Source organism: Talpa europaea, assembly GCF_964194135.1.
Source record: "Talpa europaea genome assembly, chromosome: 7".
Lineage (NCBI taxonomy): Eukaryota > Metazoa > Chordata > Mammalia > Eulipotyphla > Talpidae > Talpa > Talpa europaea.
This window is the reverse complement of record NC_140074.1, coordinates 3,730,405-3,752,177: the sequence shown is the minus strand read 5'-3', so window position 1 is coordinate 3,752,177 and position 21,773 is coordinate 3,730,405. Positions and strand designations below refer to the sequence as shown.

Genomic DNA, 21,773 nt, shown 5'->3' with positions numbered 1-21,773 from the left:
CTTCTCCTCTTCCTGCTCAGCTCCACCCTCCCTTGGGTGGGGCAGGGAACCTGGAACTTCCCCCTTTCCTGGGGACCACCCTGTTACACTTAGAGGCCATGAGACACGTATGCAGAAACTGCAATTAGCAGATGGGGGTGACGCTGCGAGAATGGAATAAACCCACCAACACGCTGGGCATAATCATGAATAGTTAACATCCTCCACGCTGAGCTTCCAGAAGCCAGCACAGAGACATTTATCATGAGTGTAAACGAGAGCTCGTAAAGGTGTCGGAGTGGCAGGGGAGGGTTCACTGCCTACCGTTAATCTAACACTTCATGGCTCAGCCAGAACACCCTGTCCTGTGTGGGGCCTTCTCCAATGAAGTCGAGAGGATGGACCATTTCAAAGCTGGCAGGGGTGGGGTGGGGGTGCTAGGAAGAGCCCCATGCCCATCCCCCCCGCTCTACAGCCATCCTCTGCCTTCTGATAGCGGCTCTCAAGACGCCTTTAGGAAATTAAATTTCTACTTCTTGACCTGACTGCTGGGTAAATTTAAAATGAGATCATTCCACCAGCTGTATTCTGAGGGTTTATGCAAAGAACACAGCTTATAAAGGAAGGGCAGGGCGGGGTTGCTCCTTATCTAAACTAACAACTGAGTTATCTATCCTATGTCTACGTTCTTTCTTATCTAAACTAACAACTGAGCTATCTATTCTGTGTCTACGTTCTTTCTTACAGAGGGAGGGGAAGGTGAAATCAAGAACACACCCACTTGAAGGCATACAACACCCTCCAGACAGGCGAGGCCTCGGGGCCTGTCACCACCCTGCACGCTGGCTGGCTCTGCTGACGTATTCTGTGTTCATTATGAAAAATATTTTGGGACAGTTTAGTCTAAACTGGCTGCTCAGGTGTTCTCAGGAAGCTGCCCAGGACTATTCCTGTTTTTCTCAGCCAGACTGGTACCTACTTTGGGTTGCTGGAGAAATTCCAGAAGCCTGCGACGTAAGCACGGGCGCTGGGATTTGAGTGCAAACCCAAGGCCGATATCACCCAGGCGGGAGGCAGCCAGAGCCTGCAGGCCAGGGGCAGGCCTGGCTTTGCTGCTTCCTGACTTCATATTTTTCAGCCTCAATTTTCTTATCAATAAAATAAGGAAATCCTAACAGTCCTCAGGCCTCCCAGGGTGGTCGAAAGAAAGGAAATGAGCACAGAACAGGCCCCCACGAGTGTCGGCCCTTATTAGTTCACCCTTTCAGATAGACGCTGCTGAAGCCTCCAGGCAGCAGATCTTGTGTCGACCTCTCACAAACGCTCTCCCATAGCTAAGGGAACCGCTGTGACTCGCCACGTTTCCCTTCCAGCCCCGGGCACAGCTGAGGGTCCCCCTCACACACGCTGCCAGTGATGATGAAGCAAATATTTCCTGTCTACACAGCAACTTCCAATTCCTCATCTCCTATGTCACTAGCTGTAGAAATGGAATCGAAGTTTCTCTCTGAGATTTTTTGGGGTCACTTCAAGGCATAATATTTATGAATTCCATGTTCCCAAGGGAAATGGAGAAAAGTCCTTTCAAATTGTCTTAGAGACAAAAGGACTGGGGCCCGGCTCCCTTCTCTTTCCTTCTGCCCATCCTGCCTCCTCTTCCTCCTCGCTGGTCACCTTCCCAGCTAGCAAGAATCCCGGGCTCTGACTGTTTCATCTTAGGGGAAACACCCTGGGTTCATTCGCAAGCAAAGTAGGTTTTGCCAAACATGCGACGCAGCGCGGACGAGACAGGACTCGGCAGCAGGACTTACCCCACGCTTTAGGCTCCTGAAGCAGTGGATTTTGGGTTTGGAGGTCATGAACTCGTTGAAGCGATGGGAGAGGGGTTCCTTTTGCTGCTTGGGAGACTGGGGGCCGTTGGGAACAGCAGAGGGTGAGGCAGAGGCAGGGGGAGGAGGGGGGGGCTGATGGGGGGATGTTAAAAGGAACATAAGCTGTGTGTAAGAGATGGTGCAGTGACAGAGTAAAAAATCAGAGACGAGAAAATAAGACACAAAACGAAAATAAGCATCAAATAATATTTGAAATCCAAAGCAAGTAAAACACAAACAATTAAATATTTAGGCCATGGTCCAACAGAAAGCGTGGAGGAGATGGTCGATGAGGATGGGGTGAGAGGAAGCCTCTTAGTAGGTCAGGCGGCACCAGGAAAGCAAGAAACACTCCACAAGCTCATGCAGATTTCCCCATGCAAACTACCCGTTACTTCCTCGAAACCCGGGTAAGCCAGAGGGGTCAGTACTTCTAAACCACCTGAACTGACAGAGCTCGATGGGACCAAAAAGGAAAGCCCTCAGCGCTAAGGTTGTGGAAACAGCAGGACAGTCTCTACAATTAAATATTAAATGATTCTGAGGTTAAAGCGTTACGGTTGCCTCCATCCCATTCTATGCCCGGGTTAATTCCATCATGCACGGGGTGGGGGGCAGGCTACAGAGAGAAAATGGAAAAATGTGGATGGAGACACATGTTAACATGAATTCGAAACCAAGTTATCAGCCAGGGAGACCATTTCAACCAGCGAGGCGGATAAAACGTGACAGAAACGCCAAAGGAAACAGCCGCTCCCCCGCGTCCAGGGCACGGGTCGAGGACGTCGGGGGGACAGGCGAGAGGCACAGCAGCCGAGGTCAGTAACCGTTAGCGGGTGACACGGGACGGGTGAGTAGGCACCGGAAATCAGACTAGAGGCCATGGCCTAGGCCCGCCACCGGAGAGAAATAGTTTCCCAAGGAAAGAGCACACTAGCTGTTTTACTTTTTTTGCATTCTGAAACTACACGTTTAACATCTTTTTTTAAAAGACTAAATGATAAAGTCCAAATGTCTGCACTTTACCAAACTCCTTTCACGCAGTTCAACCATCAGTACCTTATTTTTTTTGATGAACGGCCATAGCTTTCCTTTGGATTTGCCGCCGAACTTGAGCTCCGATTTGCCTTCTCCTCTGGAATTCGAGAGGCTGTTCTCGGACACCGTGCGTTTCATCGACTGGGTATAATCCTCAAATTCAATGTCACCGGGGGGCTCGAACCCCGACTTATAGGCCTCGATGACCAGCTGGGAATCCTGCAATGACACAAGTGCATTCAAATGCAGGCCACGAGTGACTGGCACCCTGAAAGAATTCTAAGAAAGCTACCTTAAGTTAGAACAATTTTCCCCAGATTTTTTTATCATTAGAAAGGATAAGTATAATTCGTAAAACACAAGCATGATATGTCTGGTTGAGGTTTGAAGAACCTTTCCATAACTGGTTCTCTAGTTAGAAAAACATTAGATTAAGAATGAATCTGTGAAAAGCCGGAAAATAGGCCAATATTATGTAACTCCCTTGAAAAGTACAGCCATACAAAAATCTCCGTTGGGCCTCCCTGGTGGCGCAGGGGTTAAGTCTCAGCGCTACCAAGCTACCGCCAGCCACTCTGGCATGAGTTTGAGCAACATGAGTTCGCTCCCGGGCCAGGGAGGTGCCCACATGGCGCAGCAGACCTCTCCTGTCTCCCCGCTGCTCCCCTCAGCAGTGGATTTCAGTGGATCCACCTGTTCTGTTCCCCACTCTGTCTCTGGTGAGTCCTCTCATCTCCACCCACACTTCTGGCCTGCACCCCAGTTCTTGTATGCATAAATTAAAAAAAAATCTTAAAAAAAATCATCTGGCTCCTGCCAGCAGCTCTGGAAGCCACAGGGCAACCAGTCACAGGGAAGAGGACGGTCTCCGGTCGTGCCTGGCTCGCTGTGGTTCGAGTGACGTGACTACATGCTTTCCTGTGAGTGCCCTCAGCCTTCCCTCCACGAGAAGGCAATCGCGCTGCTCCTTTCCCTCCTCTGTGTTCCCAGAACCCGGATGCTGCCTGGGGAAACTGTGTAAAAACCTCAACTTGGTGTGCAGTGGCCGAATGGCAACTCCGGTGTGCTGCTGCTGGGGTCCAGGGCCAACATGGCGGGATGCAGAGTCAGGTGGTAGAGCCAAATACAAAAGGGAATCACAACCAGTGTCAGGTGGACGGACAGATGGGTGGATGGATGGATGGACAGATGATGGATAGATAGATACAGAAGATAGATGGGTGACAGACAGACTGGTATATAAAAACACAGGTGATTTGTAACCACATACTAACTCAATGCACAAAAGCTACCAGGGTAAACAATTTGGAATGTTTTCCACTTAACAAGAGCCCACATTTTATTTTCTTTTCTTTCTTTTTTTTTTTTTAAAGATTTATTTATTTATTTATTTATTTATACAAGCACTGGGCACAGTCAGAAGCACGGGAGGGTGAGAGAATCCACCAGAGCCACAGCGGGGAGCAGAACAGGCAGAGTGACGAAGTACACTGCTGAGGGGAGCAGCGGGCGGCAGGAGAGGTCTGCGCGCCATGTGGGACCCTCGCCCAGCAGCCAGGGATCAAACTGGCGCTGCAGAGCTGCGGGCAGCTTTGCAACCCAGCACTCAACCGCTGCGCCACCGGGGAGGCCCGGGAGCCCACATTTTCATCTGCTATCACTTAATGTGCATTTTGCCACAGTCTCCAGTCCTCCCAATACTCCATCACCCTTCCTTCTTGGTAAGAACCCCGACTTTAAGTGGGGTACGTGAGCACCCAGGTAAAGGCTTCACTCTCCAGCCTCCTGAACAGCAGTGGGGGGGGGGCCCTGTTTAAGCTGGAACCTCCAGGGTCCCCACGATGGAGGAGTCTTAGGGGCGGCATGGGCCCTTCTGCATGGCCTGGGGTTCAGGGTCCCAGAGGGGCTTCCAGGTCTCATGTCAAGGCTGTGAACTGGGAGGAGCTGGGTCCTATTGGACCCTCAGCCTGGAGACATGGTTCACATGGGAAAGGTCAGCTTCATGGGAGACACTCGGCTGCTGCACAGACGAGGCCCACGAGGCGGTTCCTGGCCACCAGGCAGCCGCCTGCTCTCGGGGACAGCGGATGTGAGCTCAGACGCCTCATAGAAACAGACCAGTCTGGCGTTTAAGTGGCCGTGCAGCTTGAAAACTGCAGGCAGTGGCGAGGGGCGTCCGGCTGGCTGGGGAGAGGGTGCGGGAGCAGGGGCTTCACCCTATCTCACAGAGTGACGGTAAATCGCCCCTCCAGGCTTCGCTGGCACTTCGTGCCCCACCGTCCTACTTGATTTTTTCCCAGTGTGCTCATGTTCTGCTGCTCTGAGGAATGTGCTCCTTGACTTTGCCGTCGCTCCAGAGCAGGGCCTACCTGGCGGTGCAGGAAAGCTTATGCAGGGGCAAGCAATAAAAAGGACAGGGTGGGCCTAAGGGGAGAGCAGGGCGCTGGGGCACGGCCAGGCGTGGCCTCTCTGGGCGGACGACTCTCTCCGGTGGCTCTGGGAGGACGATCGACAGGGACTGAACCAAATGAGTGTCCAGGGACCACTCACCAACAAGGGGATAAACACACACTCCGCTTCCTCCACGTGAAATCCGTGGGACGAAACAGCCACAACCAGGCAGGAATAAAACAGATACCATGACATGAAAACTGCAATAAAACACCTACGACCAAGGCAGCAAGCTCGTAATTACCTTTGCCAAGAACCGATTCTGCAATGGCAAAGACACTGGAAAAACGTTCAACACATAGCGAGGAAGTTTGGGAAGAGGACAGGAAGCAAAGAAGGAGGAGCTGACCAGACTCAGAAAGCCGAGCTGGGATTCTCGAAGAAGAGAGCAAAACGGAATATTCTTTCATTCGGGAAGGAGGTGAGGAAGGCCCCAGGCCGGTGCCGTGGGGGGCTCTTCCAGGCAAGGTTGTTTGGCGTTTTCAAAGAAAACCAATATGGTGTGAGAAATGGTCGGTTCTGATTGGCTTCCGAAGCTGAAGCCCGCAGGGCTGGCTGATAAGCTGATGCAGACATGGGGGGAAAGGGAGGTTCCAGGGAGACTCTGAGATCTGAGCGGGAACGCTGTGCCGGGGACAGTGAAGACACCCTGGCAGGAGGGGCGGGAGCTCCATTTCGGATGTGCTGAGCTGGAGGGACATCTCCGGTCCGCGTGGACGGGACACTCGGCCCGCCGTGAGCGGGGAGACAGCAGGCGGGAGGGTGAGGGATGCGCAGGACAGAGAGAGGCTGAATGCTCTGCGGTGCGCAGACACGAGGAAAGAGCTCAGCCGTGGGGTGCCCCCAAAGGTCCGCGGGAAAGGACCAAGTGGAGGAGCCGAAGCCAGCGGGAGGGACAGAGCAGCAATTTTCCGAGAATCTAGTGAAGGAGCAGGAGGAGGGTGGCCAGGTGGGCGCCAAGCTGCCCCAGCCCCTAAGACGCGGAAGCAGAACAGCCCCTCTGACGTGCAACACAGCGTCGCGGGTGAACAGCAGCCACCTGTGACACAGAGGAAAAGGAGGCGCCACCAAGGGAGGCTCAGCCGACAGATCCAGGGCTCACGCCGCCCCAGAGCAAACGGTAAAGGGAAACCGTCATTCAGACAGAATCTTTTTGAAAGTGAGATTTTAAGGAAAATGAAAATTCTGGGCTGCTCACCTAAGGGACTAAAATCGGGCTTCCAAGATTGCAGCCAAGGCCAGAGTCACTGACGCTGAAAGGAGCCTTGGGGGTGGGGAGGCGCCACATAGGGAGGCCCCCCTTTGAAGCTTGACTGTAAACCTCACTGTTACTATTGCCCTCTGGAAAGGCCTCTCCTCACATTCAGTTTTGCAGATTAATATGTGTGTGTCAGACAAAAAGCCTAAGCCGGGAGTCCATGAACTCTGTCAGAGAAACAGGCTTCCAGGATGGGAACCCAGGGGGATGGTCCCGGCCCCACAGCAGCAGCCTACTCTGCTCCCAAGGGACATTTGGGACCAGGGGGCCCCCAGGGGGCAGGTGCCTCTCCACCACCCTCAGGCCCCGAGGTCAAGGCTCGCCTGGCCCCAAGGCTGACAGTGCCCTGAGGAACCGGGTCCCGTCTGAGAAGCCCCTTGGCCAATGGACACGAGAACGTCCAGTTTTGTGCGTCACTCGCGTGCGATCCCTGCCAGAGGAGCTGGGAGCTGAATGGAAACACCCAGCGCCGAGCTAAAACACTAACTTAGTGCTCGTGGCCCTACGCACAGCCAGACGATGGCATGAGGCCGCCCTGGAGAACTCCAGGCTCGGGCGTCAAGAGCCAACAGGCGACGCTTACGTTTTTCTGGTCAATCGACTCAGCGGCCTTGACGATGCCGTCCAAGCACTTCCCCAGGATCGGGGTCACCTGCCGGTCGACCTCGGCATACGTCTTCATGGACTCTCCGATCCGCACGATCCTCCGCTCCTCCATCTCTTGTATTTTCTGCAGGGTTCGAGTTTGCATGTATTTAGTTCAGGGAGCTGTGTCTCCACAGCTCGGTTACCCCTAGAGGAGGGTCAGGCAGAAGGCAGGCCTCACAGCAGGCAGAGGCGGCAAATCTGCATGTCTTTTGTACTGCCACTTTAGCCAGCTTTACACTTTTCAGGGGTCGTTAGGGGGCCCAGATGTGCACCTCCCACCACCCCCTGTGCCCACGAACGTTCTCCCTCTTCAATCTGCCAGTTCACCTTCACCAAACGCTTAGTCCTCAGGCAACCACCTCAGCCCAACAAGGGCTGACACGGCCTGTGTGCCCCTTCACAGGTGGAGGTTCTCCTTGGCAGCAGGCGTAGACGCCAAGGGGCAAATATTTATTATTTTTCTATAAATGAAGTTGAATTTCTAAGCGATTCCTCGAGTGGGAGAACACACCTATGTATTTTTTTCTGATTTCATTCTTGACAGCATAAAGCAGTCAAAAGGAAAACTATCCAGAGGGGGAAAAAACTCATTTTTCAAACCCTGGGAATGCTGCTGTGGGACCGCTGCTCGGAGCCTAACGTTAACTTGGCATTTTGGAAAGCAAAGTGGACCCTTGAGCCAGAATGTCCACCTGAGAGCGGGTCCTGAGGCTGGAGAGCCTGGTGGTGGGTGCCAGGCCTGAGCACTGCAGAGGCGACTGACTCAGCTTGAGGTTATGCCATATTTCAGCTTATAGTGAGGAGGTGCTTGATCCGGGTGCTTTAGAAAATCCTCTCAGAGGAAACTTAGGATTATAGGAGTAGACTCGAGGTCCACGAGCCACGATTCCCCAGCAACGTGCTTCTGAAGCAGCGGCGCCTCCCTTACCTGGAAGATGCTGGGAATGTGCGTGTAGTAATATTCGTGCTGCTCATGGTTGAATTTCTGAAGAATGGACGAGTAATCGGCTTTGCTGTCCTCTGCCATCTGGTGACGGAGCTGAGCTTGCTGTCGTGCCTTTGGACAAAAATAAAAAAGAGAGGATGCCCTTGTGTTCACACGTGATAAAACTCTAGGACTGTAAGCTGAACGGGGCTAGGGGCCAGATCACCCTGAAACAAGGTGTACAGCGCAGGTGCTACTTTTAAAAAAATCACATAGAATTTTCATTTTCTCTTAAGTAAGGATGTGCATCCCCATTTGTCACAGTCCACACCATTCTCTATTGTCTTAGGCTGGCATTGTTTCGTAGTTTCTCACAAGAGCCACCGTTCTCTATTGTCTGCCTTTGGCCCCATTCACATACTTGTTACTTGGAAGGCCCCTGCGCAACCACTACTCGTGTGTGTGTGTGTGTGTGTGTGTGTGTTATGTATTATAATGTACATTATAGACATGTGGGAGAATTTGCAAATATTTTTCACCAGTTCTCCATGGGGTCCCTGAACTAACAAGGCATATGGACCACTGATCTAAGGGAGTGTTCTAGAATTTTCCACTACGTTTACTTTTCGCTGTACACCTTGAAGCAGCAGCAAGCACAGAGCCTTCTTTGTGGTTTGGATGGTGTGTAAGTGTTGCTTTGTGGTTTGTTGCCATGCCTTCCTCCTAAATACGCAATCATAAAGTTCATGTATTTGTTCTAATTCATATTTTGGTTAATCCCACACCCAAAAGAAAGAAACAAAAAGCAAAAATATCTGTAAACTCTGAAGTCGTCCACAAACTGGGGAGTGTCCCCAGGGCCGCCCCACCTTCCATTCATCTGGCACTTCAGATGAAAACACCTCAGGCATCTCAACGCCACCTGAGGCCCACCTGGCACAGCTACCCCCTGCCAGATGACGAGATGGCTCGTCCTGTGGGTGACTTGGCAAACATACGAACGGAGCCAAAAACAACAGGAAAAGGGCTTTGTTCCAATATAACCAAGGCAACTTTTTGCTTGTTCACTTGTTTGTGTTGCGTTAAACCACAAAGACACAAACGGCCAAATGTGGACCCAGGGTGGGGGGCGCCCTGGCCCCTGGTGCGGCCGGCCCAGCATCTCTGAGCCTCGCTGGCTTCCTGCCTCTGGGGAGGCGTCACCTGGCTTTCACTTCCTCGACCCGCCGGGCCCCGCTGCGTGCTGAAGGCACCAGGCAGGGCGTGGGGCGGCTTCCTCTATCTTCTTCCCCATTCACGCATAAACACTTCCCACATGAGGCGACAGCGTCGACGTGTGCGGCTGTCACACCCAGGGTTTGGTCTCATAGGCCTGTAGGTGCCGCGAGTTCATTCTACCCACGGCTCTCCTTCAGTGATCTTCCCCTTCGGGGCGCCTGGCAGCTCCCTCCCCGACCATATGCTCTGGTTTCCGCTTCTGCTGTGTTCACTGGTGAGTGTTAATCTAGTCCCCAAAAGGTGAAGTCCCAGCCACCCTCAAAATCCCCAGGCCCTGCCCGACAGCCACCCTGCTCCATGGCACGCAGCTGCCACCCACCTGCGCTCCATCTGTGCCCACGACACCGAGCCCCTCCCCTCCTCCAGCCACCGCAGGTGGAGCGTGCGTGGCATAAAACAACACAAACAAGGACATTCCCAGCTAGACCTCGATTTCTAAGATGTTCTGTATTTTATCACAGACCGTGCTCAGAGACAGGCCGATAAAAATCCAAGGGAAAGCGGGCTTCGGCTCCCGAGAAGAGGAGGAACAAGTACCGGGCGGCGAGTTCCCTTATTTATGTTGGAGAAATGAGTCGATGTTGGTGGATTTTTAAAATAGCTCAAGTTCTGAGACAGGTCAGAGTGTCACTATGTATGTGTGTCTGTGCGTGTGCAAGCACACACGAATGCACACACACGAGCAGATAAGAGCTCAACAGTGAGTCCCCCCACTCATGGACACTTTATCAGAGCAGGAGGTGAGCTGCGCCCCAGCACCCAGCTCCACGGGGCTGGAAGTGACTGACACCCTTTTCCTCCTTACAGGATAAGTAAAAACTCAGGCTTTGCTGCACCCCGCCACGGCTGGCGTGGATGCCCAGGGCTGAGGGGTGTGAGCGCGGGCTGCGAGAGGGATGCAGGCAGCGGCAGTCCAGTGAGGAGGACCGCTCTGGGGTGAGACCACAAGACTGAGAATGCCAGGGAAAGGCCAGAGAAAGTGCAAAGATTCGTGGGGGCCTAGGGAGCTCAGATGCTTCCTGGGCAACCCCCTCCCACCCGCCACCTGACTCCTTGCATGCCGGCCTCCCTGCCTGTGCACCTGGTTCCCTGGGAGCACTAAAAGTCTGTAAAAAGTCCACCAAGGGCTCTAAGACTCTAAGGTTCTCTTTATCCATCTGCCCAAATTGACAGTGGACACACCCACCTGATTGCACCTCACTCCCAGTTTGCCAGAATCCCCAGCAACGGCCTCCTTTGCTACACAAGCACTTTCACGGAGCATATCATGCCTCAGCGTTTCATGACACCCTGACACGGTTTACCTGCAGACCCTGAACCATCACAGGCGCCGGGAGGTGTCAACTGCAAGAAGCTGAAATGAAGGGGAACGTGGGTAAAACCCAGCCTGGAAATGAGCCGAGCAGAAGAAAACAATCACACGTCACCCTTCAGGGGCACGGGTCTGCAGAAGGCCCCAGCAGCCTCTCCGGGAGTTCTGCTTGAAGGCCAACGCGGCAGACGCCTACATATCTGAGCTTGAAACACAGACAAGCAGTGGCCTGTCCCCGAGGTCAGATCCCATGAGGGAGGCGACGCCGGAAGCCAGGACAGCCTGAGTCTCCCTCCCAGCATCCAGCTGCTTTGAATTAACATCCACGCTTGAATCCCAGGCCCAGGAATGTGCCATCATCCCAATCAAGTTTTACTATGGAAAATCTATTTTGTGTTTATGTTTATTTCATTTAGAGTCTTTCTAAAAAACCAGAGTTGAGTCAGTTATTCATTATTACACATGTATTTTTAAAGATATCTTGCAAGTACTTTCAAAAGCTCATCTGGAAGCATCAGCGAGAAACCAGGTATTCTAGAGTCCTCTCCTAAGTCCAGGGCCCACCGAGGCTCAAACATAAGCATCAGGACTTTGCAGCTCTTTTCAAGTCAGTCTAAAAATAGCAACAGTTATCTTAAAGAGGTACAATTTCCTTTCCAAGTCAGGCCATAAGCGATTGATTTTGTTTTTAATCAAATTAAAGTTCCCAGTCTAAGAATAAAAGGCACCGCCTCTAAGAGCAACGTTAGAGTCGGGCAGTGAGAAGTTCAGAGGATTTGGGTTCTTTTAATGTTTAAATGACTCAGAGTCTCAGAATTTAGAGATAATAGTCTAAAAAAGTCCAGGATGACCACAACCACCCCAGGCTGTAAGTCACAGACATGGTCCAATAAGACCTCGACCACATTCACAGTCAACCAGAAAGACTGAATTTTAACTTTAGAATTTCCTGGATAAACCCTTGGGGATCTCCCCAAATAAATCCAAACAGGCCTAAGTACGTGCTGCCCACGTGACACCTCAACAGCTTATGGAAGCAAAGCTGTGCCCCTAGAAGGTTGGGTTGCAGCTTCTAAAAAACAAACAAACAAAAAAAAACAATAAGAAACAGAATTGCAGCCCAAGTCTTTCCGAATCCTCATGGTTTGTTAAAGACCAGAGGACTAATCCAGTTAGTTAAACCCAGATCATTAGCTTGACCAAATGTGTGGCCACTTCTTGTTTAGTTCAATATTATCTTTCCTTTCTGTTTCGAATGTCAAGGAGGCGCGAACACTGCGGAGGGCACGGGCCCGGGGTGGGGGCAGGAGAATTGCTGACCTGCTTGCTCATCATTTTTCAGGGCTGCTTAGAAGCCCTTCTAACAAAATGAAGAACCTATGGTAGATAAATCCTGGGCCTCATTCTGTTTCTTTGACCGTGACCTCGCCGCCTCAGGATGGCACCCACTGCTGTTGCTTAATAAGCTGCTCATTGCAGAACTTTTTGCAAGTCGCTCTTTTCCCGGGTTAAGAGCGTGTAAGATGACACTTAGACAGGCTCCTTAGACCTAGCACTGGGGAGGGCACAGCGACTCAGCTTTATGGCTGCAGCTCCACCTACTGAGACTGTTCTCTGGATCTTCTGGGTTGGCTCACAATCTAGGAAGAACCCGATTGCATATTCGGTATGTGGAAAGGAAGGTTAATGGACACTGGATTTGCAACCATTTCTGCAGCTAGGATCTCCATCACCTTTGTCCAGTAACCAGCCACCAGGGGTACGTCATGTCTGGAAGGCAGCAGGGGTGTGGGGCCTGCGAGGGAGGGGCAGGAACCCAGCTGGGCCGGCTCTCTGACACCCATCAGCTCTCCATCACCCATCAGCTCCCCATGACCCATCAGCTCTCTGTCACCCATCAGCCCGACCTCTGAACCTTGGGGAGCAGGCTAAACTACACTTACAAATCTAACAACCAGGTTAACCGGCCTCTCTTCCTCTTTAGTTCTTTTTTTCCACCCAATTCCAAAAAATGTGCTTGCTGTAAACAAAATGTATCCAACTCTATGGTTTAGAAAGTAAAAGGCCCTGCAGTGCCACGCACTGACAATCACTGTTCACGGTGACTTGGGGTTCGTTGTGGGGTCAAGGGGGGGCCTGAGGAAACACGGAGGGAAGAAGAGCTGCCCCAGGGCAACCCCCCGGGAAGTTCCAGAAGCACAACTGGAAGGACAGTACCAGATAACTGCCATGGGACAAGAGTCCCCCCATCCATAGCTGGCCAGCTGTGGGGGTCTCCAAGTCCCCACGGAGCTCTGGCCTCCGGAACCCACCTTTTGAACATGCTAGGCCAGTGGCCTGCCAAGGACACATGCATGTCAGGAACGTGTATTATATGAGGGAGGGAGGCCCCTGAGTGTTGTGACTGATTTTCTAGGTGTTTGTTGAGATCGGGTTTTCAGCAGGTGCTAAAAACTCTAATTGGCATATTCGATTTTTCTGGGATATATCAATGATTAGGAATAAATCTGCCTTCACTGTAGTCAGTGATCTACTTGTGGGAATTTATCTTAATAAAATAATCTTAAGTGTTCAAAAAAAATAGCCATCTTAGTATTGCTTCTATTAGCTAATAACTTGAAACAAAAACCTAGTCATGTGATTGGTTAAATATATGTTCTGACCTTGATGGACTAATGTGTAGCCAATAAAAAAATAATAAATGAATATTTAATGATAGAGTGAAAGCTCTACATAATTTTTTAAGTTTTAACAATAGCATTTACAGTATAATCCCATTACAATAAAAATTATAAACATGAGTAATGATCCCTTCTAAAAAAGAGGGATTAAGGAATATTTTATTTTTGCCAAAAGATTAGGACAAGTGGCTGACTTTTAGCAAAGAACTGGTGAAAGTTTGGAAAAATTTGCCTTTGGGGTCCAAGAGGAAAAAAAAGCCCCAAAAGGATCATGCAGAAAGCAATACTGACAAAGGAAGAGTTGAAAAAGCTCTCAGACTGAGTGAAGCTGTGTATGATAAACGGCATTGTTGAAATTTCCCAGCGAACTATTGCATCTAGAGTACATTTTCAAGTTCAAGACTAAGAATGCATTTAAAAATTCCTATTCAGAGTGCTGTAAGTTTTTGTTGGAGACTTCCAGGCCGGGACTTGCCAAAACAATGAGTCTGTCTTTGATAAATTATGAGGGCAGCTAAAATACAAAACAGAGAAAAACTTCAAAATAAGTTAACCAGAGAAATATGCTTAAAATATTCCAGCAATTTCCTGATTTAAAAAAAAAAACAACACTGTCTTACAACTTCTAGCCCCAGTATCGTAGGCTACTGTAGTGGTGGACGGTCCCTCAAATGGAAGGAGGAAGACAGAGAGATAACAAATCAGACCAGCAGCTCAATCCCAAATAGGCCTTTCACTTGCTAAACAGTTTTAAGAAAATGTCTTCTCAATTTTGAAAAATGTATACATTAACAAGAACATCTCAAATGATTAAAGAAATAAAAGATGTCCTAGGAACCACAAGAAAATAATGACATTAGAAAGATGCATAGCTTAGCCAACTGAAACTTCTAAAAATATAAAAAATCAATGATAGACGATGGAGTGGTAGATTCAAAATGTCTAGAGAAAATAATTATCAGCTTAGACTTCTATACAGAGCTAAACTATCACTTTAGAATGAGGACACGAGAAAGACATTTCTGACTAAAAAAGAAAGAGAAAGTGCTCCTCATAAATCCTCGTGGAAAAAAAGTAAAACAACCTATCACCCAGGAAGGAGGAAGTTTAGCTCAGAAAGAAGCTCTGCAAGAGGCAGCCACACTGGGCTCTGGATCACAAGGCTGAGGCCCTAAGGGCAGTGGGAAGAAATGGCCTTCCTGTGTCTCTTCATCCCACACAGTCCACCTGTCTCTCCTTACTGGTCCCCAATACTGAAGCTTCATGTCAATTGCTATTTGTCAATTTGCCCCCAACCCACTCTCGCCTGTCTGGTTCTACGGGCAGAGCAGGGGCCAGCAGGAAGGACCACCAGGAGTGGTCATGTGGGGTGGCAGACCGGGGCACAGAAGCTGTTCCTGTCTAGGCTGCACCGCATCCAGAGGGCCACCTCAGGCTAACATAATTTAACATCTTATGGCCTTACCTTTTTTAACGCCAAAGGAATAAAAGAACTGTGCACACAATTAAAACTCCTTTGAACAATATTCAACAATTTTCCAGTGTACGTGAGTTAAGCGGGTCCAACAGCGTTTGGCCGGGATCACAGTCTGTCTTCCGGCTTTTCATGTCCTTCACCATCTGTTCTCGTCACCCCTCCAGCCCGTGCCACTCAGCTCCCCTGGCTCTTGGGGAGGTCACATAACCTGGATGACACCCCTCCGTCTCAGTTGCTGACACTTCACCCCATCTTTTCAATGTTACCCTCTTTCCTACCCAAGTTCCAAGTTTCCCTTCGGGCCCATCCCAACAACTGGGAATCTGCATAGTACCTTTTCAGACACAGCATCCAGGTGAGCTCGTTTATGATGTAGCTCGTTAATCAGCTTTTAAGTGTGACTGCTCCGATCACCTTCGGGGTGCAAGCCAGCAGGAAACATACGACGCCCTATCCTATCCTCCAGTTGACTCGAGCATTCCTTGACTCCCCATCTCATCATTCTGGCTGACCAGGGGCCTCCTGAAAGGCCTCTGTTACGATCTTAGTGACGCAGACACCATCTGCTCAGAGGATTTCCTTGTGGAATGTCACGAGGTCTAGGATGTCCAGAATAGTCCAAATACACCCAATTTTAAAACAAAATATACCCAACCTACAAGCAGTAGGTGGAAGGGGAAGGAGGAGCCAGAAGTAATTCAAAGAGAAACACACAAACATGCAAAATACAGATGATAAAAACTGTCAACCAATTCACTGCAACAAAAACAGACCACTTGACATGCAGCTAGCACCAGGACTCCACACCCCCAGCCCTTAAGGCATGAGTTGATATTTTATAGAATAGGAAATAGGTTCAGATGGGCCTCCCTGGGGGCCTAGGGGTTGAGTCTCAACACTATCACCACTGTGACCTGAGTTCGATCCCCAGCCAGGGAGCTACCCACACAGCACAGTAGACCTCTCCTGTCCCCTTGCTGCTCCCCTCAGCAGTGTATTTCAGTAGATCTGTCTGTTCCACTCCCTACTGTCTCTGGTGAATTCTCTCACCCTCAAACCTCTGCCCTGCACCCCAGTTCTTCTTTGCAAAAAAAAAAAAAAAAAAAGGGAAGGGCCTTCCTGGTGGTGCAAGGGGTAAAGCCACAACTTATGAAGCTGTCCGCAGCCACTGCAGCATGAGTTCAATCCCTGGCCAGGGAGCAACCCACACGGCGCAGCAGACCTCTCCTGACTCGCCCGCTGCTCCCCTCAGCAGTGTATTTCAGTAGAACTGCCTGTTCTGTTCCTTACTCTGTCTCTGATGAATCCTCTCACCCCCCACACTTCTGGCCTATACCCCAGTTCTTGTATGCATAGATAAATCTTTTTAAAAAAAGGAAATAGGTTTAGAGATGAAGGAAATGTCTTCATGATATGCCATCAACTCACTTCTGTGTAATATGTCAAGATGAAGACTATGCCCTGGCTAAGCTGGGCCACTGGCTAGCAGGGAGAATGAAAGTACTTTATTAAACGAGTTACCATGTGAAAGTCTCTACAGTTGAGGGGCACATGGTAATGCCAAGTGTTGGAACCTCCACACACACACAAATAAGGCAGTATCATTTTAATTTAACTCTTCTAACTTTACGTCCGTGTTACGATGCTTATATAATATTGTCTTCATTTTTATTTTCAGATGTAGGGGATGAGAGCAATCTGCCATCTTACTGCGCTCTCTTGTCACCTTGCATGTTTCTTAACGACGGCTTTCAGGGGAGCTAAAGCGCAGCCAAGACAGCCTGGTGGCCACATTTTAATGAATGGAATAAGCCTCCTGGGATCCTGACCTTGCCAAGGCCTAGTCTGTGTAGTATTAAACTCCTCTGGAGGCACCCTCGACCCCAACACCTGATTCTCTGAGATTCTGACATCTTGATTCTCCTGTTTCTTTCAGATGTTTATTTAATCAACCTCCACTTTTAGTGTCAAAGCCACTTACTCCTAAAACTAATAGGTGAAAATGAAGATGATCCACGTGAGGACACTACTAACTGCAGATGAACGCAGCCTTGGAGTTGAATTCAGCTTTAAGACGATGAGACACTGAGTCACTGTAAATATTTTTAGGTTTCAAAGCCCCTACCAGAAATTCATTTTAATAGTAAAAGAAATATCAAGTATCACAGCCTTAAAAACCCTCATTCCACAAAGTCATTTATGACATTTGTGGAAATGATACGTTATGTTAATTTCGAAACACATTTATTCCACAGCTAATAATTGGGGGAAATTGCCATTAAATTTGATTTCCGTTGTGCAGCATCGAAAGAAGAAAACATCCATTATTACTCAGGAGAAATATTAAGAATCAAATGAACTAGAATGACTCGGGCTGTTCGTTGAGTCCAGCCACACTCAGAGGCAGAGTTGCAAAAGACGCCGCAGACAAGCTGCTTTCGGGGCTGATATAAACAAGAGAAGGACAAACATGGCCTTTCTAGGAGCTTCGATGTGAACATTGACCCGCTTGAACGAACAGTTACAGGAACAAATCTACTTCTTACATTCTCTCTCATTCTTCGTGTTTTTCTCGTTATAAATAAAATGCATTGAAAACCAAAAAAACCAAGCTGACATTGCAAAATGTATTTCCTGTACTCTTATGAACCACTTCCTCTTAAAAAAAGAAAATGACCTCTAAATTATTACAGTGAACAATTCCTTTAGATAACCATCGGACATTTTACATAAAACAGATTTGGGAAAGCATTCAAGATATTAACAGGTTCTATAAAGATGTCGACCCACGGCTCCAAAGCGGTGGGGGGCGGGCTGCACACAACTCCTTATACGTACAATGACTGAGGGAGCCGTCTTGCTAGGCTGTTTCCCCAAATGGTAAAAAATCTCACAGGCTGCTCCTCAGCTGGCTTCAGCCAGAACAGAACCAGCGGCTCGGCCTGCACCGGAGCCAGTGACACCGACTCCCTTGCAGGGCTTCATCCAGCTGTCGATCCAGCTGAGAAGCCTGCAGTTAATTCCTTCGCTCTTGCTTAAAACTGGCGTGGATTTCTTACTACCATTTCCTTTTTCAAATATTCTATTCTGTGCTGGAATGCATGAGGAGTATATTTTATGTGCTCGCTACCTAGGTGAGGGTATATCTCACCCCTCTTAGAATTCTGTCTTGTTCCTAAATGACTCAGAATTTCCTGGTCTGCTACATGATTCACCAACTACAGAGAACTTACAAGCTAATGATGTTCAAAGCTTCTAGAAACATTACCCCAAGTGCACGGCAGCCCCACTAAGAAACTGATAGGCCATGCTAAGTGGTCCAGGTCAGGATTTTAATTTAATTTTTCAAACATTTCCTCAAATCAGATTATATAATAAAACTCATAACGAAGCCAAATGAGGAAAGCTCTCGCGTGGTCGAGAACCGTTCTGGCTGGTCACCGTCCGGAAGGGTGAGGACTCTGAATAAAGACACCCATTTGAGACAACTGTCTATAAAACCGAGCCCCCCAGAAGCCAAAGAATCCTACAAGATCAATGAAACTAGGCCTTCTATGAAAAGGAAGAAATTAATAATAGAGATTATTTAAAAAAACAGCTTGAACTCGCACACAATTTCTACAGTTATTTGTAACCACCAACTGCAGTCGCTGTTTAACAATATCCTATTTTGCATTTAGAAATTACGTAAGAGCCAACAGTCACAAGGAAGAGGGCATGGGAGAAAGAGGATTATTCATCGCCTGACATGGATGAACTCGATTTAATGCATGCATTTAGAAAACACTGTTCTCTCTGTTCAGAAATATTAGTTCACATTCCATTCATTTTGATAACCTTTTCCTTTTCATCCCAACGCCACACTAACCAGCAGCAGCACCAGCTGAATGGGGCGATTCGGTGCCACCTCCGGCCCGAGTCTGTCTAGCTTGGTATGAACCCCACAGCGACAGATGGCACCGGACTTTGAAGTTTTTGTCACCAAATGCAATTCAGTGAGTTGTTTAGGGGGCACATGGGAACAGTCTCAAAGTGATGAACTGAATGTTAGGGAGAAAATGGGAGGCAAGTTTCTTCAAGTCAAGGATTGTGTGGTTGCAAATTGGTATCTGCCCACCCCCAACCGGCACCAACACTGAGCTCGGGAATAACGGTGAGGGGTGAGCGGATGTGGATTGTCAAATTCGGGAGTTCTGGCAACAAGCTACACGTCTTTCTCAAATGAGACTAAGGCCATGGAGTTCCACAGAATTCCCTTAAAACAAAAAGTGTGAGATAAATCATCTGGTGGCTACGTGCACCTAGAAATAGAACAGATCAGAATTCAGCTGGATAAAGAACGGTACCAGTGAAACAATTACTAGAAAAGTTTTTATAAAATGTCTTCACGAGGTCTGAACAAGGTGGAGCTTGCTTGAAATACCGACCCCCATTAAAAAGTAGCCTCCTCCCACTTGCCCACACACCATATTCAAACCCCGCACAAAACCAAAAAGCCCAAGAGCACAGTACACAGCCCAAGTGACCAGGAGCAATAGTCCTTGGGCCACGTCCACGCTGGGCCCCTGAGGGCAAGACTTCAGAGCACCAGCCTTACAAAGTGCGGCTTGGGGAAAACAAAATATTAAATAAGTAAAGTGTGGTTTGGGGTGATAATCTGTTCCTCTAGGTTTTGTTCTCTTGGGCAACCATATTTTAATAGCAATGATGAAAATTTGAAAACAAAAGATCACCTACATATCAACTAAAGGCATACCAGTGGCTTTGGGGAGGGAAGTAAAGATTTTTCCAAAAGAAAACATGTACTAACCATCCAAAAAATAGGACTTTATTAAAGTTGAACCTTTGGGAACCATGGTTCCCAAACCATGCGAACCATGGCGGCGCAAAGGGGTAAGTCTCAGCACTATGAAGCTGTCCGCAGCCACTGCAGCTCAAGTTCGATCCTCGGCCAGGGAGCTACACACGTGGCGCGGCAGACCTCTCCTGTCTCCCCACTGCTCCCCTCAGCAGTGTGTTTCAGTTGATCTCCCTGTTCTGCTCCCCACTCTGGTGAATCCTCTCACCTCCCGCATCTCTGTCCTGCACCCCAGTTCTTGTATGTGTAGATAAATAAATCTTAAAAAAAAAAATAAAGTTGAACCTCTGTGGTCATCAGAAGAAGCCAACACAGAGTGTGCTCCACAGTTACAGGCGCACACACCTGTATATACGTGCATGTAGCCACACGCTCCGGCCCAGAATACCTGCAGGTCAGAATCCATGGACCTGGTTTTTGGACACAGGGTTTTATTCAAACACCAGTCTGGCTGCACAGGTAGGAGAACACGCAGACAATAACCAGAGCTCACTTGGGTGCTGAAGACGGGCCCTTGAGCATCATGACCTGGGCGGCCAGCTTTGCCCGAGCTGTCAGCGACATAAAGCCACAGCCACACCTCAGAGGCCACCGAGCCATCCAGCAGCGCTTCCTCACTGCAAGTGGTCTGGAGCCATCCGTTTTAGCACAACTGGCTACTTGATTTTTCAAGCCCTGAATAGCTGCAGGGATCGTAGCTGGGGTGGAGGAACCAGCTCAGACTGCAGACAGCAGGTAACGCAAAGCCACTGTCACCTAGCCTCGGCGTTTTCATCCTTTCTTTCAACAAGAGACGCCTTTGTCACCACAGAGCAGGTAGAAAGGACCATCTCTTCACCTTCACTAAAGGGGAAAAGATTGGTTTCTACCTGCCCTTCAGCACACGAGCCAGGAGATGCTCTACGCCAGCACACAGGCTTCCTTCACAGACCCAGAGTAGCGGGCCCGGATCACGAGAGCATTTCTCGGCGGCAAGTATGCGCGTGTCTGACGGCTGCCATGCGGTGGAGGGGCAGCCTACACACGCCGAGTTTCCATTGTTGCTAAAATCCACTCCATGGAGCTTACCCCCTCCCTCATCACCTTCTCAGGAGCATGGCTGGCACCATCCTGACACCCGACACGTTCCTGCGCTGAGATCACTGCCTCCTCTGTGGACCTTGAGCTAGCAGCACCCCTGGGAGACGTCTGGCCACACGGGAGCAAACAGCCAGCAAAAGCCGCTGGCTCCAAGCAACACGTGGGACACTGAACTTTCCCTAAGGGAAGATCAGCTCAGGCCCAGAATCTAGAGAGTTCAGAGCTGCGGCCCCTGCAGTTTCCCTCCACCGGGTCTGCAGACTTGACACCATTTGGGGAATGAGGGGTAGCGCAGGGGGCCGGCACCACCGTGTGCCCACTGGGCACATCACTCCAGGGGCTGCCTGCCAGGATGGGGGGCTTACCTCCAGCACAATGGGGTCACCTCAACGCCTGCAGAAACTGGGGGAAGGGCATGTATGTTCGATTCAAAGGGTGTCGGGGGCAGAGAGACGGCACTGAAAATGAGGAGGAGACGCTGCACCCTTTAAGCTTGACATGCCAAGAGGCTTCCACAGATAACGCCAAAGGCTGGCAGAGCCGTTCAGAGGAGGACGGGCCTCACGTCACATTCACAAGAAGCACAGGGCGTAGGCACTTGGAGGCCTAGACTCAGCTCCATGCAGACAGCGTCCATGTCTGCAGTGCCCAGATGGGTGAATTTACCCCATCCTTGGGGAGGAGGTAACAGCCCTTCCCATAAAAACAAGAAATGATGCTCTTAGCTTGAGAAAAAACAGGACACCCCTGGAAATATCACAGCGGTTGAGGACAGCGATGTGATTTGGCCATAACTACCACGAAAGGCCCTAAGCTTGCCTTTGGGTCCAATTATCACCATTTTGGTACCTACTAGAATCTGACCCCAAGAGAAAGGCCGAGAGAAGAATCATCCCAGAAAGGCTGAGCCACAATGG

At 49.5% G+C, this 21,773-nt stretch overlaps 1 protein-coding gene across 13 annotated transcripts in view; it reads right to left on the bottom strand.

Moving 5' to 3' along the window:
* Window positions 1–21,773, bottom strand: part of FNBP1 (formin binding protein 1) — a gene marked incomplete at its 5' end in the record, with an annotated part of 58,664 nt that overhangs the window by 16,392 nt on the left and 20,499 nt on the right. For 4 of the 13 annotated variants that reach the window (XM_084238966.1, XM_084238968.1, XM_084238970.1 and 1 more), the window contains 4 exons: window positions 1,791–1,973; window positions 2,910–3,107; window positions 7,181–7,327; window positions 8,174–8,302. In XM_084238966.1, the coding sequence (XP_084095092.1) occupies window positions 1,791–1,973; window positions 2,910–3,107; window positions 7,181–7,327; window positions 8,174–8,302 (657 nt within the window). Of the gene's footprint in view, window positions 1–1,790; window positions 1,974–2,876; window positions 3,108–7,180; window positions 7,328–8,173; window positions 8,303–21,773 lie in introns of all 13 variants that reach the window. The other 9 variants (XM_084238964.1, XM_084238959.1, XM_084238971.1 and 6 more) reach the window with 5 other exon arrangements.